The sequence below is a fragment of the Calliphora vicina genome, chromosome 1 (genome assembly GCF_958450345.1).
Source record: "Calliphora vicina chromosome 1, idCalVici1.1, whole genome shotgun sequence".
Classification (NCBI taxonomy): Eukaryota; Metazoa; Arthropoda; class Insecta; order Diptera; family Calliphoridae; genus Calliphora; species Calliphora vicina.
In genome coordinates, this window is record NC_088780.1 from 170434325 (window position 1) to 170456112 (window position 21788).

A 21788-nucleotide genomic window follows, 5' to 3' on the forward strand; every position below is an offset into this window, starting at 1 on the left:
TCATTCATAAAATGTATCCAGATTGGCAATGACACTACTTTCTCTTCAGCTTCACTGTGCAATGTTTTAGCTACATATAAAACACTGAATATTATAGTTTCATCTTATCATGATTTTGTAAGTTGTACTACATACACGTCGCGGTGATTGGTCAATGTGTTTATAAATCTACAATATTTTTTGAAATACTCTGCTGTTGTTTAAAAGAATCGCGATTTATTGTTTTATCGATCTATTAATTTAATGACGTTGTAGCGATGCCGCCCGATGTCGATGCCAACGCCAATTGATACAATGATAACATTGCCAACCAACCAAAAGTCACAAAACTCATACTTACTTGTACTTACACAATAAGAGAAATATAAGAAAAATTAAAAAAAAAACCTTTTACGATCAGTTCTTTAGGAACTTGTTTTTTTTCATTTTCTCAATAACATTTGACGAGATCACAGTTATTTACGGTTAATTTAAATGAATTAAAAACAAAATCGTGTTACCGATAAAAAGGAAAATATCTATAAATAAAAAATATCTTGTTGCTATTAGTGTACAATATATATTTATGTATATTTATATTGTACATTATTGTATATAAAAAGTCAAGGATATAATAAAAAGTGTTATTTGTAGATCATGGAGTTGGCCAGTGTTACAATTGATGCAACTCAATCTGTAAGTTCAATTATTATTGATAAAAAAAAAATAAAAATAAATATGTAAAAACATATGTACATACATATGTATAAAGAATGTGTTTAAAAACAAAGAACAAACACCCAAAATATAAAGATAAATAAATTATTGGCACGTGATTTTCAATGCACAATTGAGTGAATATCATATAGGTATATATGTATATGGTAATTTCCACCGAAAGGTCCACCGAGACCAGAAAATTAAATGTGTTTGAAAACACTTTGTTTTATCATATTTTCATAGGGAAACAATCAAATTTAAATAATGTAAAGAAATTTTCCATTTATTCATAACCCATTTCGAGATATCCGAATGCAAAGTCGAACAAAGGCAACTTTTCTGATTTGAATATTTATAATGCACGTTTTGTTTTGATACAAGTTCTTAAAGAGATACATTATGCATTGACTTTTGATATCTAAAATCTTCCTGAGGGTACAAAGAGTCAAAAAAGAATACATAAGAAATTATGCTATTGCAAATAACTGTAAGTTTTTGCTTTTCATTATCACATAGTATTTCGATGTCCCGTGCGACATTGAAAAACAACATTTGGTATCAGTGCGTCGGAAGTATATGCAGAAATATTGTCAAATATTGAGTCCAACCAGGGAATTTTTATACAATTCAAATAAAAGAAACTTTACTTTACTTAAAAAAATTGAAAATTATTTTTTCTTACATAAATGAAATATATCTTATGCCGTTTGATCAGATTGAAAAGCATTTTTTGTTATATAATTTAGACAAAAATTTGAAAGAAGTGAACAGAATTCCAGGTATAGCCCAGTTGGACTACTTTTGTTGCAATGGGCAAGAAGGAAAATCAGATAGAACTGCGTGTTCTGGAAAAAATCCGTTTGATGTTCCTGAAACTATTTCATTTAAATATATTATTTTTATTGATATATATGTACAATACTTTACCCTATGTCTATACTTGATAAATTGTTTGCATGATAAACGTCAAAATGGTTGTCAAGATAAAAAATTATAATTTTTTAGTGTTATTGCTTTGTTATGACACAATTGTTAGTGTTTTTGCCAAAGAATAATAACAAGAAAAAAAAATTATAATAAATTTTATTACAATTAAATTTAAAAATTCAAACAATTGTCAAATTATTTGAATTATGCTAGGTATACACGTTACGATAAGTCGTACGATAAATCGTATAAGTATGAAATTAGTAACGTGTATCATGTTGTCGTACTAACGAAGTATGAAAATCAAAAATTTTTGATTTTTGTGATATTTTTATTACTTGTCATTTTTTTCAAAGGAAATAGTACGATTTGTAGTAACGTCTATCACAAAATCGTACTTCAACTCATACTACGATTAGTACGAAAAATAGTATCGTGTATACCCAGCATTATATTTCATTCAATCATTTCTGCAAAAATTAAGTTTATTTGAGTTATTAGTTTACTCTGATTAAAATTAATTTAAAAAAAAGTATAACTAATTTTGAATCTGGTTTCGCTGAAATTGGCGTTCGAATCCCGTGCGAATGCCTCGGTTTTTTGCAATTATCTTGAAAATGAAAACTTGCCCAAAATCAAACTTAGCACCAATTATAGGGCTAACTGAGAGCTATAAACTAAGCCTTTTGTCAAACTAAAAATTTTATTTATTTTGACTATTTTTCACTTTAAATGTGTACGACGATCCCGTGCGGCATAATGGAATTGCCCATATACATACATATGTATGTATGTAGTACATAAAGGTTGGAAACGGAAAAAAATTACATTTCAAACTTAAATATTACACCGAAACTGCGATTTTTTTATGTGCAAATACCGATTTTATTTTATAAATATTTTCAATATTCAATTATAAGGTATTTATGCATTAACAAGCTATTTATTTATTTATATATTTATTTCAAAAAACATAAACAATAAAGCTCTATAACATAATGAAAATAAATTATTTAAAGGTTTATAACACAAAATTTCAATACAAAATTAGTTTCCTTTGATAAAATAATCTTAAAAAAATCTCGAGTTTTATCAGTAATTTTAAAAATACAAATGATAAATTTAATACAATTTATTTTAAATTTTGCAAATTCATTATCATTTTTATTGTTTGGGTTTTTAAAGTTCTTATACTCAGTGTAAATATTTTTGATAAATTCACTGAAATTTATTGTTCAGTTCCTATGTGTCTTTATTTAATTTTTTCTCTTATTTTACAACTTTTATTAGAAACGTAATCAGACAATTTTCTTTTCTACATAAGATAGCCTGTATATTTTAATTTAAATTTGGCAACTTATATATGTATATAGACAGACCTGTCATGATATTAATTTAACTTTGATAGATTTAAATTTACTAGGATCGCCTGGTGGTCAAAATTCGACCACTTTCAAGGGAGCTATATTCGTCTGTGCCAAATCATATATACCCTACACCAAATTATACTTTAAGATAAATATTGAAAACTATTTTTGTCGAAAAAAATGTTGTGAACACCTTTTTGGATGAAAAAAATTTGTTTGGAGAAAATTGAGGTAGGCGGACCGATTTTCCCGAGTTTAAATATCAGCTGAATTCAACAGACAGACCGACATGGCAACATCGACTCCGCTATCTATAACCATTCAGAATATAATATAACTGTATGCGGTCGCAAATGACAAATGGCACGTTCAAGTAGCGGGAATTTAAAAATTTACTGGCGACATAAAAAGTTGTTGTACATTGGTTTTTAAAACTTTCCATTCATAAAATAGGCTTAATTTTAAAATTTTGATTTTGGGATATCATAAATATATGTATATAAAAGGTTTATTTTGTATCAATAAAAATGTGTGGGCTTATATTTTTCAAACTAACATTATAATATAGAATCAATAAAAAATCCATTTCGAAAATTTTGCATTACATTATTACATTTCAGCTAACGATATGTATTGGGATATTTTATAATATATTTATAAAGAAATACTTATACTACGTTCTATTCGATTTTTTGAATTAAATACTACATACTATGTATTAACAATTTGCGATAATTTTTTATAATATGAAATTTTACTAATTTTATAAAAAAAAAATAGAGCCAACAACAATTTCCATATTAATAAATACAACAGAACGTTGTGTTCTATAGTTAACGTTGTAACTTATAGTTAATTCCAAGTTAAGCACAACGAAATTTGAAACTTTTCTTACTGTCTATCTTCCTGTGTTGCATGTATATATACCCTGCAGTATTGATTGAGATAATGTACCCATTTTTTTGCAAAACCCTTCACTAATGTCTGATTACTTGGCAGACTCCAGCTCATTTGTTTTTGAGTAAATTCGACACTTGCATATCGAGGGACTTCATATATTCAATACTCTCTATCTATTTTCATGAAAGAATAATTACCAAAAATCTATAAATAAAATATACACATGGCACAGAAAAAGACTAAAATCAGTTTTCAATCTCCAGTTTGATTCAACGAATCAACACCAAGGAGAAAGAAAGAAAAACACAAAAACATTCATAGCTGAATTGTTAACCAAAGGTTGAGTACAGCAACACTAATAAAATGATAAATTTGTAATAATAAGAATACATATATGTACATATACATATAATACAAATATTTGAAATTTCGTCAAATTTACAAATAATATTCAAATGAATGCATTCCAATTTGCCAATTGTCTAAAATTTACTTTCAAATTATATGTATATATAAAAAAAGTTCGAATAATTACCAAAAATCTATAAATTATAAATTTTTATAAATTTTTTATTTATTTCGCCCCCTTCAAAAACTGCATGAACCTGGAAATGGTAACTGGAATTTGTTTCTAGAATATTTCAACCCAAATATTATAAAAATACCAAAAAACCAATTTTTGAAAAAATGCGAAAATTACCTTTTGTTCTGTGGCTTTCTGCATTCTGCATCAAAAATTAATACAATTGATGTTTTTTGAATCTTTAAAAATAGTTCCAAAAACCTATTGTGGGTTTTTGGAACTATTGTGGGTTTTTGCGCGATGAAAAGGCATTTTAAGCTTAGCAAAACGACACCATTAAAAAGTTATGAGGCTTCAAAGTTATTTATTTAACAAGAAAATAATAATTGGTAAAAAAAGTATAGAATTTTTTTTTATTAGTTTGCCTTAACAAAACATTTTTAAAACCACACAACTTTTTAACGGGTTATGATAGAAAATAAATATTGGTACCATTTTTAAATGCCTTTTCATCGTGCATGTTTAAAAAAACTAAAATCCTTTTTTATTTTTTTAATGAGATTTGTGCCCTCTGTTGTGGGTTTTTGGAACAAATTTTAAGGATTCCAAAAACATCAATTGTAATAATTTTTTATGTAGAATCGACTGGTGAAATCAGATTTGCAATATATTCAACCGTTTTTGCTCTATAGAAAAATGTGCTCAAAATCCGCGTCTTTAGGTACGTTGAACCACCACAAGGAATGAACATTTTCCAAAAAAAAAGACGCCATTATTTTTATTTATGCAAAAACCTTCAGAAAAATTATGATACTCGAAAAACAAATGAAGTGACCTGGTCACAAACGAACTCTAATCTATCTATATATATAAAAATGAAGTGGTCCATGTATGTAATGGCATCACGCGAGAACGGCTGGAGGGATTTGATTGATTTTTTTATTCGATTCGAAATTTTCAGGAGATATTTGTAAAGAAAAAAATTCAAAAATTCGGAAATTTTAATTTTTAATAAATTGCCATCTTTTCACTTCTCACTTTTCTTAATAAGAGACATTTTTGGGAGAAACATGAAGAACTACATTAGTAAATAGCTACCGGGCGAAGCCGGGGCTGTCATCTAGTTTATAATAAATATTTTAAGGGAATTATTTTTTATTATTACTATTATTAAAGTAAATTTCTATTAATTGGACTTATGAACAAGTTACCCTGCAGGAAATGTCAATAGTGAAACTATACTGACTTACTATTTACACAGTAACCAGTACTAGTGACTTATTTTACCCCAGACAATGCTATTTACTATAGACATTTAACATGTGCATGTCATTGGAAGTCTACTACTGACGATATTACTATTGACTAGGTACTTATTCTTTAGTACATTTTAGTAATTCTAATCTACACTTTTGGTACTTTTCTGAAGTAGATATAAATAATGAAACTGCATATTTTGTTAACATTTGACATTGTATTAAACAAATTAAAAAACGAAATGATATGAATTCATAACAGATGGAAGAGTCGTCTTCGTTGACGCTTCGTTGACAATGTCGCTAAAAAGTCACCAAAATAGTCGACAAAACTGGTGACTTGGAGACACTTGTCCCCAGGTTTCCTTCAGGGTATTTTCAGACTCTGTCAACTAGATAGCTTTTTGTTTAATAAAACGTTTCACACTAGAAACTCATTACCACATACACAGAACCTATTGTCGGCTGATTTGTCTTGATTTTTGATTTTTTTATCAAGACATTCGCCAGAACTGCATGGTTTTATTAGAATACAACAAATATCTAATAATAACTAATACTAGAATAAATACATCAATACAAACATACATACCTACATATATTTTATTCAATGTAAACATTTTGACATAAATTTCCATTAATTAAGATTATTAAATTTTAATAAAGTAATAATAATAATAATTATAAGTTGTTACAAAAAATGCTCTCATAATGTAAACTGATGAAATGTCTTGTTAGTAAGCAAACTGTAAAACTTTGAATTATAGCTTTATATGTATAGATAAATGCATTAATACATTAGAATAGTTCAAAAAAGAACGGTTGTTTTTAAAATAAATATTTAATTTACATATTTAGTTTTTATTTATATAACCAAACCCCAAGAGGCATTTATGGGCAATAAAAATCACTATATAAAACAAATATAGTTTTTTTATACTTGGGTCTTCCGATCTTGACCATATTCAGTCCTTTGGGCTATTCTTTTAAATTTCGCGTTTTTATTCACGATTTAAATTTTCAAATTTTTTTTATGAAAAATTATTTAAAAATTATAAAAAAAATAAATTTTAATGAAAAGTGATTTTCATTAAAAAAATATGAAATTTTTTTCCTTTCGTGTTTCTTAATTAGGCCCTAACTTTCAATATTCGTATCTAATGAACCTGCATTCATTCATGATGCAAATGAAATTTTCAGATGTTCTTTTGGAAATTATTTTAAAAATATTTGTATATTCAAAATCTTGTTTGTATGGAAAATATATAACCCTGAAGTCAGCAGTTTTGTGGACTATTTTGGTGACTTTTTAGCGACACTGTCAACGAAGACGACTCTTCCATCTGTTATGAATTCATACCATTTCATTTTTTAATTTGTTTAATACAACGTCAAATATTAACAAAATATGCAGTTTCATTATTTATATCTACTTCAGAAAAGTACCAAAAGTGTAGATTAGAATTACTAAAATGTACTAAAGAATAAGTACCTAGTCAATAGTAAAATCGTACACGCACATGTTAAATGTCTATAGTAAATAGCATTGTCTGAGGTAAAATAAGTCACTAGTACTGGTGACTGTGTCAATAGTAAGTCAGTATAGTTTCACTATTGACACTTCCTGCATGGAATGTATGGATAATATAGAATATACATATATATATGTATATGGTGTTCAATATAAAGAAATATTAAAAATAGTAGGATTTCTCGTCAAAATTTTTAGTTTAATTGTTTAGTCAACTGAACACTTTAATATTATTTGAAAACATTTTAAATTTTATTTGATACGAGCAATATGAAAACTCTTTAAAAATACAAAAACTATGGTAAAAATCGGCAATGGTAAACACCAGGGACTTATTCCATAAACAACTTATCAACTTTTCAGTTTGCACTTAACAAATCTCATTTTTTGGCAAAGTGATAAATAAGTGTTTCTGTTCCACAATATTCTTTGCAAATCATACTTTGCAATAAGCAAATTCTTTGTTCTCTTTGCTATCTTTGCAAAGTCTTTGCACTCTCTGTGCAAAGTGAGTGGGCAAAGTGTTCCACAAAGCATTTAATCATCTTTGCATTTCTGTCTTATTACTTTTCACTCTGCTTTGCTAAATAGTACGTGTTAAAATGAGCCGCAAAATAGCGGATTTCAACATAAATAAGTCTCCTGGTTCTGATGGTATACCAGCACTGGTCTTGAAGCAGTGTTCTTCGACGGTAGCTCGTCCATTAGCTAACCTTTTCAGCACTTTATACCGTGCCGGCAAATTTCCAACAATTTACTCAGCAACCGGCAGCAATGGCTTTCGTAGAGGACGCTCTACGGGAGACTTGCTAGCCTTCCTATCGGAAAAATGGTGTCGTTCCATACACCGTTTTGGCGAAAGTAGTAAGTGGTGGCTCTAGATATTTCTAAAGCGTTTGATAGAGTATGGCATGGTGCGCTTTTAGCAAAACTTATTGCTTTTGGTGTTGGTAATAACTTCTGTCGATTTATATCGAACTTTCTCAGAGATCGCAATATACGAGTTGTTATAGATGGAATTTCATCAAACGGGTTCAAGATCAATTCAGGGGTACCGCAAGGCTCCGTCCTTTATCCTACTCTATTTCTTATCTTTATAAACGACCTTCTACGTCAAACTTCCAACCCTATCTACTCTTTTGCAGATGACAGCAACATTTGCCATTCATATGCATTCAATTATAGACCAAACCTGTCGGAGATTGGGGCAATGAGGCAAAATATGAATGATACGCTCAACCAAGATCTTGTGACAATCTCTGTATGGGGTTGTGCGAATAGAGTCGATTTTAATGCACGCAAGACTCAATGTTGTATGTTAACCCACAAACGCACAACAGATCATGTTGCTCCATCTGTTTTTATAGGTGGTGTAAATATTAAGGAATCAGAAGCTCTTGATGTTCTAGGCATGAGTATTCAGTGCGATGTCCGCTGGACAAAACACATTTTTCGAGTGTCGAAAGAAGCATTCAAGTGCCTTGGTTTTCTAAAACGGTGTAAGAAATATTTCACTCCATCTGATCTCCTTACTATTTACACCACTTATATCCGACCTAAAATGGAATACAACTCTCATGTGTGGGCCGGTGCTTCGAAGTCTATTTTGGAGTTACTCGACCGCGTACAGGAGAGGGCGAAGATGCTTATCGGTGACAGTAGGGTTGTGTTTCACTGTTCTACCGATATTACAATGGTATATGCTCTGCTGAAATTAGGGAACTTGTTCCCGAAACCCGTAGATTTTTACGCAACACACGCTCTTTGGCGAGGGCACATCAATTCGTTGTCGACTGGACAGTAGATCGCACAACACATTACAGGGAAAATTCGTTCTTTAGCCGTACTGTCCGTATGTGGAATAAGCTTCCTCCTGAAGTATTTCCTGTCACTTTCAATATAGGAAAATTCAAATCAAATGTCCACAAACACTACTCCCTCTATCCTCCCTCCCATAACCAACATATTTTCCTAGTTCCAACACAATGCTTTGCATGAGTAGGTGTCATCCCCTGAGTGCTGGTCCAAGAAAAAAAAAAGTAAGAGAGCTATATTCGGATATTCACCAAATTTTTTTAGCTAAACAAATATTTTTCTTAATTTTCATTTCAAAATGTTTTTTAATTATTTTAGTGACAAAAGTTTTATGTCAAAAATTTTTTTTCCAAAATTAATTTTTTAAATTTTATTTTTTATTTTTTTAGTGACAATTTTATGCCAAATATTTTTTTTCAAAATTTATTTTTTAATATTTTTGCAATTTTTTTTTTCATTTTTAATTTTTTTTTAAATTGTACAAAAAGTCATGAAAAATTAATTCGGTCTCTATAATTTCTTGTTATAACCGCGTCTTCACTATCGTCGAACAAAAATTCACGTCTTAACGTTTTTAAAGTTTCACTAGTTATAACAATATGAATTTGTAGAGCGATCGTTTACCTTGCTAATTTTTGACAAACTTATCAAAATAGAACAATAGAATTTACAGTTTTTGTGGAACGAAACAGCATAATTATTTGCAAAATCTTTTCAATATTAACATTGCACTTTGAACAAGAAAACGTACGTAGAACAGAAATTGCAAAGAGAATATAAAAATTGCAAAAAATTTGCAAATTACACTTATCAATTTCAATTCATCACTTATCAAATTGTATAGTTCTGAGGAACATAAAGTTTTGCAAATTGAACAAAAATTTGATAAGTGCAAAGTGAAGTGTTGTTAGGTTGTTTTGTGGAATAGGGCCCAGATCACATGTACTGCCCTTGATCGGTTATGCGAACATATTAGAGATTCCTATGTAAACATAAACAAAATATGTATATATATACATACTTATGTAATTGCACCTTCCGTATTTCAAAAACCGTGTCAACTACTTACGTATGTATTTGCTTCAACATTTATAGAATTTGGTTTTTCAGAGCATTGTTTCGGATTTGAATGCATATTTAATAAAAACTCTATATGAATTTATTATAAAATATTGATTTGAGAATAATGGATTAGAGTATTCTATATTGTTCGACAAGTATCGAACTAAACTGAAAGAATAATTCACTCTATCTTTTATCTTCGATTATTATGTTCATGTGTTTAAAATCAAGCTGAAATGTAAAATAATATTTCGGTACATTTTCATTTCAATGTACATAAGCACATGTATTGAACTGAGCACGAATTATATCTAATCTAATATTTCGGTTTTACTACACCCTAAATATATTATTATCAAATTCAATGAAATAAATAAAAACAATAGTAGAGAATAGCTAAATATAGTCATCTCAATTAACATATTCAATAATTTTACATTAGATGCAAACAAACTTATTAAAATTAACTACAAATATTTAATAATAGTACTAAGCGCAAATTATTCCAAGAATTATGAATTATTAAACCATTTTTAGTAAGAACACTTATAGCATTAAATTATCTAAAATTATTCTTAATCTAAAATTAAAAAATCCAAACTTATAAAATTCGCTTTAACTTTATATCTGAGGGTATTTTTTTTCTACGTTCATTCGCAGAAATAAAACAAGTAATAGTGTTACATTCGGCAGTGCCGATTCTTACATAACCATATACCACCCTCTACATATCGGCCATTCAACAGACAGACAGATATGCGGATATAGCTAGATCACCATAGAACATATATACATATATACTTTTATCCAATATTTCGATGTATTACAAAAGGAATGACCCTCAATCTTTTTGTTGGTGGGTATCAAAATACCCTTATTAAAGCAAAATTTAAATTTAGTGTTGTTTGTAATTTAATTATATATGTATACAAGTTTGTTATTCCGTTCGTAATTTCTACATTTTTTATTTGCGACCCCACAAAATATATATGTACTATATATTCTGGATCATTATAGATAGTGGAGTCGATGTCCGCCTGTCCGTCTGTATGTTAAAATCAACATTCCGTAGCCATAAAATAACTTACATACATGATTCATACATCAACATATCTGTTATAAGCCCGGTTCGGTGGCTATTTAAAAGAAAATCGGCCCACAAATAGCTGAGATATAAGGAAAAAACCAGGACAACCTCGATGTATACATATGTATAAAATATACTATGTCATTAATATAGACAAAATGGATATCTAATGATATACATATATTTCAAAGGCATTTGCATTTGAAGTAAGTTAGACCTACAATGGATCAAAATCGGGAAAACTTTTTTTATTCCGATTTTTTTTTTCACAAAACTAAATTTTTTGATATACAATTTTTTTTTAACTAATAAAAAAAATGAATATGTAGTATATAAATTTTGAATTTTTTATTTTGTTTACCAACATAATATAACTATTACAAGGTAGAATCAGTAGAATAGTAAGTTATCAATTTTTCATGCCTTAAATTGTCAGACTTACATATAAAAATAAAAATAAAACATCAAAAATTAAAAAAAGTTTATTAAGTATTTTTGTGAAGAAATCAATTTAACTATTAAACCATATAACAAGAAATATGAGTGTGTAAATGTTCATTTGAACAAAAGGATATAAGGTTTTTAAAATGTCCTGAACAAAAAATTAAAGAATGGAGTACAGCTTGCGGCGTTGAGTTGAAGAAACACTCCAGGATTTGTATGTACCATTTTGATAACAGCGATTACATTGAGCTGCATCAAGATTCTAAACGCGCACGTTTAAAGCCAAATGCACTAACTTCTCCTGAGCCAATAAAAGGAGTAAATAATTTTTTGGGGTATGCAAATGAATTATATTTTTCAAATGTAAACCATTTTTAAATTTTCTTTATTCTTATTCATATATTTTTTTCTCTTTTTCTCATATTTGACATAACAAGGCATACAATTTTAAACTCTCCCTACTGATTTTACCTGGTTATTGTTGTATAATGGTTTACCAAAATATTAAAATTTTTGTAAAGTATTATTTGGCTATATAAGATTCAGCACTGCCGAATATAGCTCTCTTACCTGTTTTTAATTTGTATCTTCTAAATGTGAACAACGACCTGACCTGTATTGTCATTATGGACTTTTTAGCAATTTCTCAAATAAAGTCGTTTCCCAAATATCCTACGGCTCGACAATGATGAGAAATTTGATATAAATTCATGAGAAATTTGGTATTGAAAATCTGCATAAATGTCTCGATTTTATACACATCCGATTGTATGTACTACATGACAATATGACAGTTATTTAGGAACAAAATTGCTTGCTATATTTCATTGTTTTCCATTAATTACTTAAATATTTCCACGCAAATTTACTTTTTCTTAAATATCCATCACTAAAACATCCGAGTCTTCTTCAAGTTATAATATTTTTAAATTTGTAGAAAACCTTTTTTTGTTAACTTACATATGTATTTAACATCTATTTTATTTTTATCCTTAGAAAATATTAGCGTCATTCAAAGGTTTTATCAGCATTTCCAGAAATCGACAACTCGAATTAAATATTTTTTTGCCATTCAATTGTTTAACCGTAAATCTATATAACAAAATAGAGAAAAATATGTATGTATGTATGTGCAAGCATACATGAAAGTATTCGTTCTTTTATTTTTAAAAAATAATTACACACAACTATGATTTTATCATCATCGTGCTTCTTTCAAAGATCATTTTTGTCGCAAATACAGATAGTATTTTAAAATGAAATGCCCCTCAAGTATAATAATGCATATAAATAAGCAAGTGTTGGTTGATGACAGCTGTTCGTGCTAAATTAAACTACAATTTTTCAAATCGCAATAATTCAATAAAAACACCAATTCCTTAATGTGTAATTAAATGCAAAAATTTTAATTAAGTAATAAATCAATATTAAGTAGATTTACTAAGTTTTTAATGTACATACATATACTATATAAATATGTACGTACATATAAATAAATAAATAATATACAATCTCTAAAGAATAGTGGTTTTGTTAAAATCACAATGTCAGTTGTCATTCGTTCACTTTTTAACAGTTTACATCAGGGATGGAAAATTAATTACTGTTGTACGTGTTTCTCGATCTTTTGATATCATGATTTCTTTGGGACTTATTTACTTAAATTAATTTTAAATACCATCCAAAATTCTATAACTGTGTTTATTAAAATATACAGAAATTTGAATATACATAATAAATTGGAAGAGATGTTCAAAACTGAGCTGAAACAAATAAATATGAAAAGAAAGGAAACAAATAAAACAAAGTAATTAGGATATTTTCTAATTATTTATTCAATCGTTTGGAAGATGGAATTCTTAACAATAACGACTCTTTACAATTAACTTAGAACTAATGACAATTGGAATTATACTGAAACACATTGCATTCGTAGGAAAAATAGGAATTGCAGGGGAAATAAGGAAAATCGCTTATTTGGCATGAACACCAACATTGTAATTTAATTTTTTTTTTTTTAAATTTAATTTAAAATTTTATGACCGATATCTTTCGAAATAACAGCAAATACCGTTACCGAAATAATCCAAATTATAGTTACCGTTACCTTATTACCGTTTTGAATCGGTAGCCAACCCTGCTTCCTTTTTTACCTTTTAAGTGCACTAGGGATAATAAATACGAAACTGCTAGGAGCACATAGAAATAGAATATTAAATAATATACATATGTATGTGAATTTCTGATGAAAACACGCCCAGTCGACTAAGAATGTAGCTGACGATATATAGGTTAATATAAATGTGACCCCATTTTCATATTATATTGATAATGTATAGAAAAAAATGGTGCTTACGTGATTATATTTTTAACAACATCTACATATGTTCAAGCTAACAATTAACAATTCTCAAACATTATATTTGTTGTTTTTAAATTTCAGATAGGAAAGGGTTTGTAGCATCTCCCGTTAATATTTTAATTGAATTTGAAACATTTTTTGGAATCTCCTTCACATTTTTAAATGACCCTTAAATTAATTCGTTATAGAATGGAGCAATTTGAAAATAGCTTTCATTCATACAAATTCGGTCTAAATGCAATTATTATCTAAACCTTTTTAAATTATACAAAACTTCTCTCTAGAAGTTGCATTTCACGATCAAAGAGATTTATGATTTTTTTTTAAATATGTATCACCAATTCTTTAGCCTTGCAACGGTCTCAAAATATATAACTGTTAATATTCTCCATTTTTCCCTGCAGATCCCAGAAAATGAAGCCAAAACAAATGATTCTCAGTACGATAAGGATTTAGGTGTCAAGAAAACATCGAAGCTCTTGTATGGCATAAATGATAATCCTCCTTGGTATCTGAGTATATTTTTAGCATTTCAACATTATTTAACAATGATTGGTGCGATAGTTTCGATACCATTTATTTTAACACCAGCTCTTTGTATGTCAGACGAGGATCCAAACCGTGGAATTATCATTTCGACAATGATTTTTGTAACTGGTATAGTGACATATGTTCAAGCAACCTGGGGAGTTCGTTTACCAATTGTTCAGGGTGGTACGATATCGTTTTTGGTTCCTACATTGGCCATACTGGCGTTGCCACAATGGAAATGTCCACCCGATGATGAAATCAAAGAAATGGACGAAGATAGTCGTCAAGAACTGTGGCAGGTGCGCATGCGTGAGTTATCAGGTGCAATCGCAGTTTCAGCCATGGTACAAGTCATTTTGGGTTACACAGGCCTAGTGGGTAAAATCCTTCGATTTGTAACTCCCCTGACAATTGTGCCAACAGTATCATTGGTGGGACTAACGTTATTTGAACATGCTGCAGAAACAGCCGCGAAGCATTGGGGTATTGCGGTAGGGTAAGCTTTTCGATTTAAAGTGTTGTATTTATTGTTGTCTCTCTACATGAATCGTTTAAACGGAAACATCTTTTAACCAGGACTACATCTATGTTAACATTATTCTCTCAAATAATGTCAAATGTTGCCATACCCATGCCAGTTTATCGAAAAGGTCACGGTCTTGAGTTTCGACCATTTCTGCTGTTTCGTTTGTTTCCGGTAAATTTGTTTTTCAGTTGTTTTGGCATTTGAAAATTTGATTGTGCATGTTTTTCGAGTTTAGGTGCTTTTAACAATAATGTTAATGTGGGGCCTGTGTGGAATTCTTACGCTGACTAATGTATTCGAGGAAGGTCATCCATCTAGGACCGATGTACGCATTAATGTCTTAACTAATGCTAAATGGTTTTACATTCCATATCCAGGACAATTTGGTTTACCATCTGTTACTTTATCCGGTGTTTTGGGTATGCTTGCTGGGGTTTTGGCATGTACCGTAGAATCGTTGAGCTATTACCCAACAGTATCCCAAATGGCAGGTAAGACTAGACGTTTGATTGTGCTTATGTACATACATATGTACATAATTAATTCGATCCTGTTTCAATAACTTGTAGAAGCTCAATCACCACCATTACATGCCATAAATCGTGGTATTGGTACTGAAGGATTAGGTACAGTTTTAGCTGGTCTTTGGGGTGCAGGCAATGGTACAAATACCTTTGGTGAGAATGTTGGCGCCATTGGAGTCACAAAGGTACATATACACATACATTTGCCAAAATACATTTTTCATAATAAATTAATTAATTAATATTATTGGGGTTGCTTGCTTGTGTTATAGATCGGATCTAGACGTGTTATACAATGGGCAGCATTTATAATGATCTTACAAGGTGTTATTGGAAAGTTTGGAGCTGTTTTCATTTTAATTCCAGACTCTGTAGTTGGCGGCATATTTTGTGTTATGTTTGGTATGATTGTGGCGTTTGGCCTATCCACATTGCAATATGTAGACTTACGATCTGCTCGAAACCTTTACATACTTGGTCTATCAATATTTTTCCCTATGGTATTATGCAAATGGATACAGCAACATCCGGATGCCATTCGAACTGGAAACGATACAGTTAATTCGACACTGACCGTGCTATTGGGTACCACCATTCTAGTGGGTGGTCTATTAGGCTGCTTACTGGATAACATAATTCCTGGTAATTCTTTTATTATTTATAACTTCAACAGATATACATATGTACATCAGAAAAAAACCTACAAGTTTTGTCCTTTTTTATATAACATTAACCATGATTGGGTAAGGGTATATAAATACATATACATACATATGTATGTAAGTTTGTCATTCCGTTTGTAATTTCTACATTTTTCATTGCCGGTCCCATATTCCGTCTGCCAATCTGTATGTATGTTGAAATCAACTTCCCGAAACCTCCTTTATAGTTATAGTCTAACTTAGGTTGCTATTTAAAATCGATTTTTTAACTTTTTTTCTCAAATTTTTTTTAACCAAACATTGTTTTTAACCAAAAATTGTTTTTAAGCCGAATATGTATGTTTAAGAAAAATGTAGTGGAAATATAATAAACACATATGTATAATAAATTTAATCGTGTAGGAACTCCAGAGGAACGTGGACTTGTAAATTGGGCCAAGGAAATGCCTCTTGGTGATGACAATATTAACGATGGTACTGCAACAGATTATGATTTTCCCTATGGCATGGAAACGTTAAAGCGGTATGTCTAAACATTTTCTTTATATTTAAAAAAGTTTACATACATATCGTCACCTTAAATGTAAAACAACGTAACATCAGAAATACCGAAATCGAATTTTTGATACATAGTGATAAATAATTAAAAAAACATAATCTGAATTTGGAAATGTTCTTTTGTCACTCTGATTTATATAATAACTTTGAAAAAATTAATTTTATATCACAGATAGTTTTCATTTTGTAATGGGTTTTTACTAGGTTAATTCACTCGTCTAATGATCGTTCGATAATCGGATAACTTCTTACGAATAATTATTCGAACAGTTTAAAAATGGCCATTTTCGAATAACGAATAATTCGAACAATTTTATGTAGAATAATCGAATAAAACGAATAAATGTTCATATATGTATATATTTAAATTTATTAAATTATTATTGCTTAAAATTGTTCATAATTTCAAATTTAAATAAGTAATAATGACTCACAAAAATTGTATTGTTTCTGAAATTCGACAAATAACTAAAGACAAAGGGACTTTCGATCACTGTAGATGAGTGTTCCGATAGCTCCTTCTCTAAATATGTATATAAATAATACTGCAAGAAGTTACAATTCTAGAAACAAATCTTTCAAAATTTTTAACTTAGGACTTGAACCAATGAAATTTTGTTAGTTAGCTGGCGAAATATTAGAAGAATCGCAATTAACAATAAAAATATTAACTTACGTTAAAGTGGTGTTGAATGTGATTTTGAAACGGTCGTCGAAAGTGATATTGAGGATGACATTATAATGATTACATTGAAATAGATGAAGGCCATGATAGCAAAATATATGTATGTAAGTGATGTTATTAACCGCGTACCTAAGTGTTGCAAAATATTTAATAAATCTAATGTTAAACACAAATATTGCAAACTAATGTTTTGTTGCAAGAAAAGCATGGAGTTCTTTGTCTAACATAGTAATAAACTTGTTTCGTGTTAAATTAGCCACGTTCACTGACAATGATTTCAAACTTTGGACAGATTCCCTTTATTGTGTAATTCCCCAAGACCACTTTATTAAGCAAAGATTCGGCAACGTTTATAGAGCTTGATGTATAATACAATTTGTTATAAATAATTTAGAAATAGTGAATAATTAATTTACTAAAGACTTAGTTACTCAATTTAAAACCCGAATTAATGAACGACATAAAAAAGTACTTAATACGTTTATATTGTATTTGAATTGAGGATCATGTCCAACTATCTCAATTTTTTTAGTTTTGATATACGTTATTTTTTGTTTTTCTTTAACAACAAAGTATTAAAAAACGTACATCAAAACTTCATTCTTTACTTTTTTTTAAGACAATTTAAATTATTCGAATAATTCGATTAATTTTAAACGTGTCATCGAATTATTCGTTTTATTCGAACAAGGGAAAAATCGAATAATTCGAATACCCTAGTTTTTACTCATCACTTTATAAATTATTGAAATGGTGTTACATTATTTTGCGTTTCAGGTGACGATATGTATGTAATATTTATTGTTTATGGGCAATTCCATGTCATCGTACGTGACATTTGTACGCCTATAGAGTGGAATAGATTTTGCAAATATTGGAGTATCTGAAAAATAATTTGGTCTTTATGTTCCATTCAGAGGGTACTATATTTTAAAAAAATAATAATAAGTTCTTTCGAAACAGTGTTGTCCAAAATAAGGGTATATCGTATGTAACATAAAACGGAAGTAATTTTGAGGTACATGTAGAAATATGCGTAAATTTGCGAATCGTGAGAGACGGATCATTTTATAATAAATAAAATTAAATATCGTACGTGACAGATTTTTCTCTCAAATTAAAAAAAAATAAATAGAAAATATATATGCATGTATGTATGTACTCGGTTTCAATAAACAATTTAATAGCAAAAAAAAGAGAGCTTAGTTTTCGCCGCAATCTTAACCTAAAACATACCAATTAAATTAAAAAAATTAAATATTTAAATTTTAAATAAAAAACTAAATAAAAAATTTAAACTATTATTTTTGCCCTTGAGAAGTTGTAATTAGCTCTAATAGTGTTTTCTCCTATTCAAATCATCTTGTAAAAAAGTTTGAGGGGTTTTTGTTTTTTCAGTCGTGGTTGTCATTCTCTTAAAATCGCAAAAAAAGTTTCTTTTAAAATTTATGAAACCGACCTAAATAGTTAATTATTTCTTATACATATAACTAATTTCATTAGTTATAGTTTCTTTTTTTATTTTTATTCCAAATATTCCAGCTTTTGGATTTAGATTTGTATTATTACTAGAGTTTTTCACGGGAATTACCGGGACGAGAAATCCCGGGAATTCCGCAAAATTGTCAATACCGAAATCCAGGGAAATTGTACGAGAATTCCGGGGAATTATTTTCCTTAGTTTTATGTGATTTTTTTGAACTTGATTTTCTCTAAAAGAAGCTTAAAGCTTTGAAACAAATGCTGAAGATTCATACACGAAAAAAGATTCAACCCAAATAGACCAATAACAAGTTCATTATTCAAAATATTCCAAAAACACATGAATGTTCACGGCTTGCACCGAATTCTATCCGGTCGAATGTGGAATTATTTTAGTATTTTGGTTTTTTACAAAGAGTAAAACTAAAATTTTTGGAATAAACCCACCTTTCGTGGAACTGAATTTTGTTTAATATTATTGGTTTATCATCAAGTTTTAATTAACATCTTTACTTCATTTTTGATTTAATAAGCAATGCATTGTTTTTTCAAAATTAAAAAAAATAAAATATTTATTTTTTGCGAATTAACAGAATTAATTGGTATCTAACGAAGCACAGTGGGACAGAATCGAAATTTTTTGGAAATAAATCTGGTATTTCTAAACAGCTGGTCCGATCGGGATAAAATTTGACGTGGGCGTAGCCAAGTACCTTCAACATGTAAAATTTTTAAACACGTGCCATTTTTTTGTGTCCCATCATACAAATATTTATTTATTTTATTATATTTTAATAGGATTGCAAATATTAGGAACAATTTGAACCACATTTATTCCATTTTAAACTCGAATACTCCCTACGCCCACGTCAAATTGTATCCCAATCGGACCAGCCGTTTAAAAATGCCAGATTTATTTCCAAAAAAATTTCGATTCTGCCCCACTGTGCGAAGGTAGAACAAAAAGGTCACAAGTTTGTACATAACCAAAATTAGAAATCGTGTCAGTTTATCTCTATATTAAATTTTTATTGGATTTTTTTATTTGTATCCAATTACAATTTAAAACCAAAGACATTTTTTACATTTTAAACAAAGTCTACATTTTTAAAATTGAATAATTTGTTATAGGCGGGAATTCCCGGGATCACGTGAAATTTCGAAATGAATACCGATTCCCGGGAAATGAAAAAGTGCGGAAAAAGAAAAACTCTAGTTATTACTCAATAACCATCCGAAAAAAGTTATAAGTTGCTAAATTTTGAAGCCAACATTTTGGCTATTTTTTTACCAATTTAAGTCGGCCGGCATCTTTACAAAGTGATATAATTAAGCTTCGTTTAACACACTTGTAAATTATAAATACTCATTAACAACAAAGTATGATCGATTTAAAAACTTCTTATTTTTAAAAATGTTTGTAAGCGGAAACCGAAATACATAGGTACATATCGTCCCCTTAATAAAACAATAGTGTATAATTTTGTTGCCATTTCGAATTAATTGAGTTTAAAATTTTTGTGTTAGTAGGTAGACATCTAGAACAAAAGTAATATTTCAATTGATCTTTTGACCCACTTTGTGGAAGTAGAATTTCACCAAATTTTGACCAGATTCTTATTATGCAATAAAATAATGGTGTATATGCTTATACACTATTGTTTTATTGAGGGGACGATATGTACTTTAATTCCAACCCATTTTGCTGGAGCACTTCCAAGATCAATTGTGAAAGTTTTAAAATCTGAATGGAATAACTTTTGACAAATTACATTTTATTTATTTGAAGAATAAAAAACATCTCTGTATAATTTCTTTTAGAACTTAGAATACATGTAATATTGAATTCTTAAAATTAACTTATATGAGAATAAATTATAGGGATTATGTATATTTCCCCTTAATTTATTATATGTATTTCCCTTACTTTTAATAATTTCTTACTGTTTTGTTTGTTTTCTTTTTTTTTGCAGCTGGAAGTGGACTTATTATGTACCTTTCTTACCCACGTATAAATTACAAACAAAAGATAGTTGAACATTTAAAATGTCACTTCATTTCAACGTACATATGTACATATGTATGTACAATGGAAATGATCTTAGAAAATAGAATTGCTTTGGATGGGTCTTATTCAGTTCATTAGTTGCTAAAACTAACTATTGCTAAATATACTTAAGTGAAATCGAATAACTACAACCCGTATCGATAATCGATTGAAAGTTATAAAATTGGGTAAATAATGGTACATTTTTTGATTTCTTAAAATTTTTTCATAAAAATCTTATCTTCTAGAGAAACTATCTTCATCAGAAAAAGTACCATTATTTATACAATCGCACTTAAATTTAACATCAGTTAGTTTAGCTACTGAAGAACAAAATAAGACTTATCCAAAGCAAATCTATTTTTGTAGATAATTTTTATTGAAAATTTTATTTTTTTTATATTAAAATTATTTTACGTTTATACATATCAACATTTTTACCTAATAAATAAACATTATTTTCATTAACGCTTGGTTTTATTTTTTTTAGTTACAAATAGTGTTTATAAAAAACCGACTTTTTAATAAACAGGTTTGTCGGTTAACCGAAAATTGGCCTTTACTAGAAAACCGGGTTTTCGGTTAACAGACATCGAAAAAACCGGTTAACCATCATATACATACAGTGGGGAGCTCAAATGAGTACATGTTTCTATTTTGTGCACTTCTTATGGAATAAAAATAAAACTAATAAAGCAAATCCAAAAATTTGTTCTGTCATTTATTTTATGTCTAATATGTAACGAAATGAATTACAATTCAAAACAAAAAACATTCAGTTATAAATAAAAAAACAGACA

The 21788-nt window shown here is 29.0% G+C and overlaps 1 protein-coding gene across 1 annotated transcript; it reads left to right on the top strand.

The window, feature by feature from the left end:
* Nucleotides 1–429: 429 nt before the first annotated feature.
* On the top strand, nt 430–21456 carry LOC135948761 (solute carrier family 23 member 1). Its single transcript, XM_065498199.1, has 8 exons — nt 430–675; nt 14378–15000; nt 15081–15201; nt 15266–15521; nt 15600–15739; nt 15827–16196; nt 16619–16739; nt 20915–21456. Exons 1-8 carry the CDS (start codon nt 637–639, stop codon nt 20976–20978), a joined length of 1734 nt encoding a protein of 577 aa, XP_065354271.1. The 5' UTR covers nt 430–636; the 3' UTR covers nt 20979–21456.
* The last annotated feature ends 332 nt before the right edge of the window (nt 21457–21788 follow it).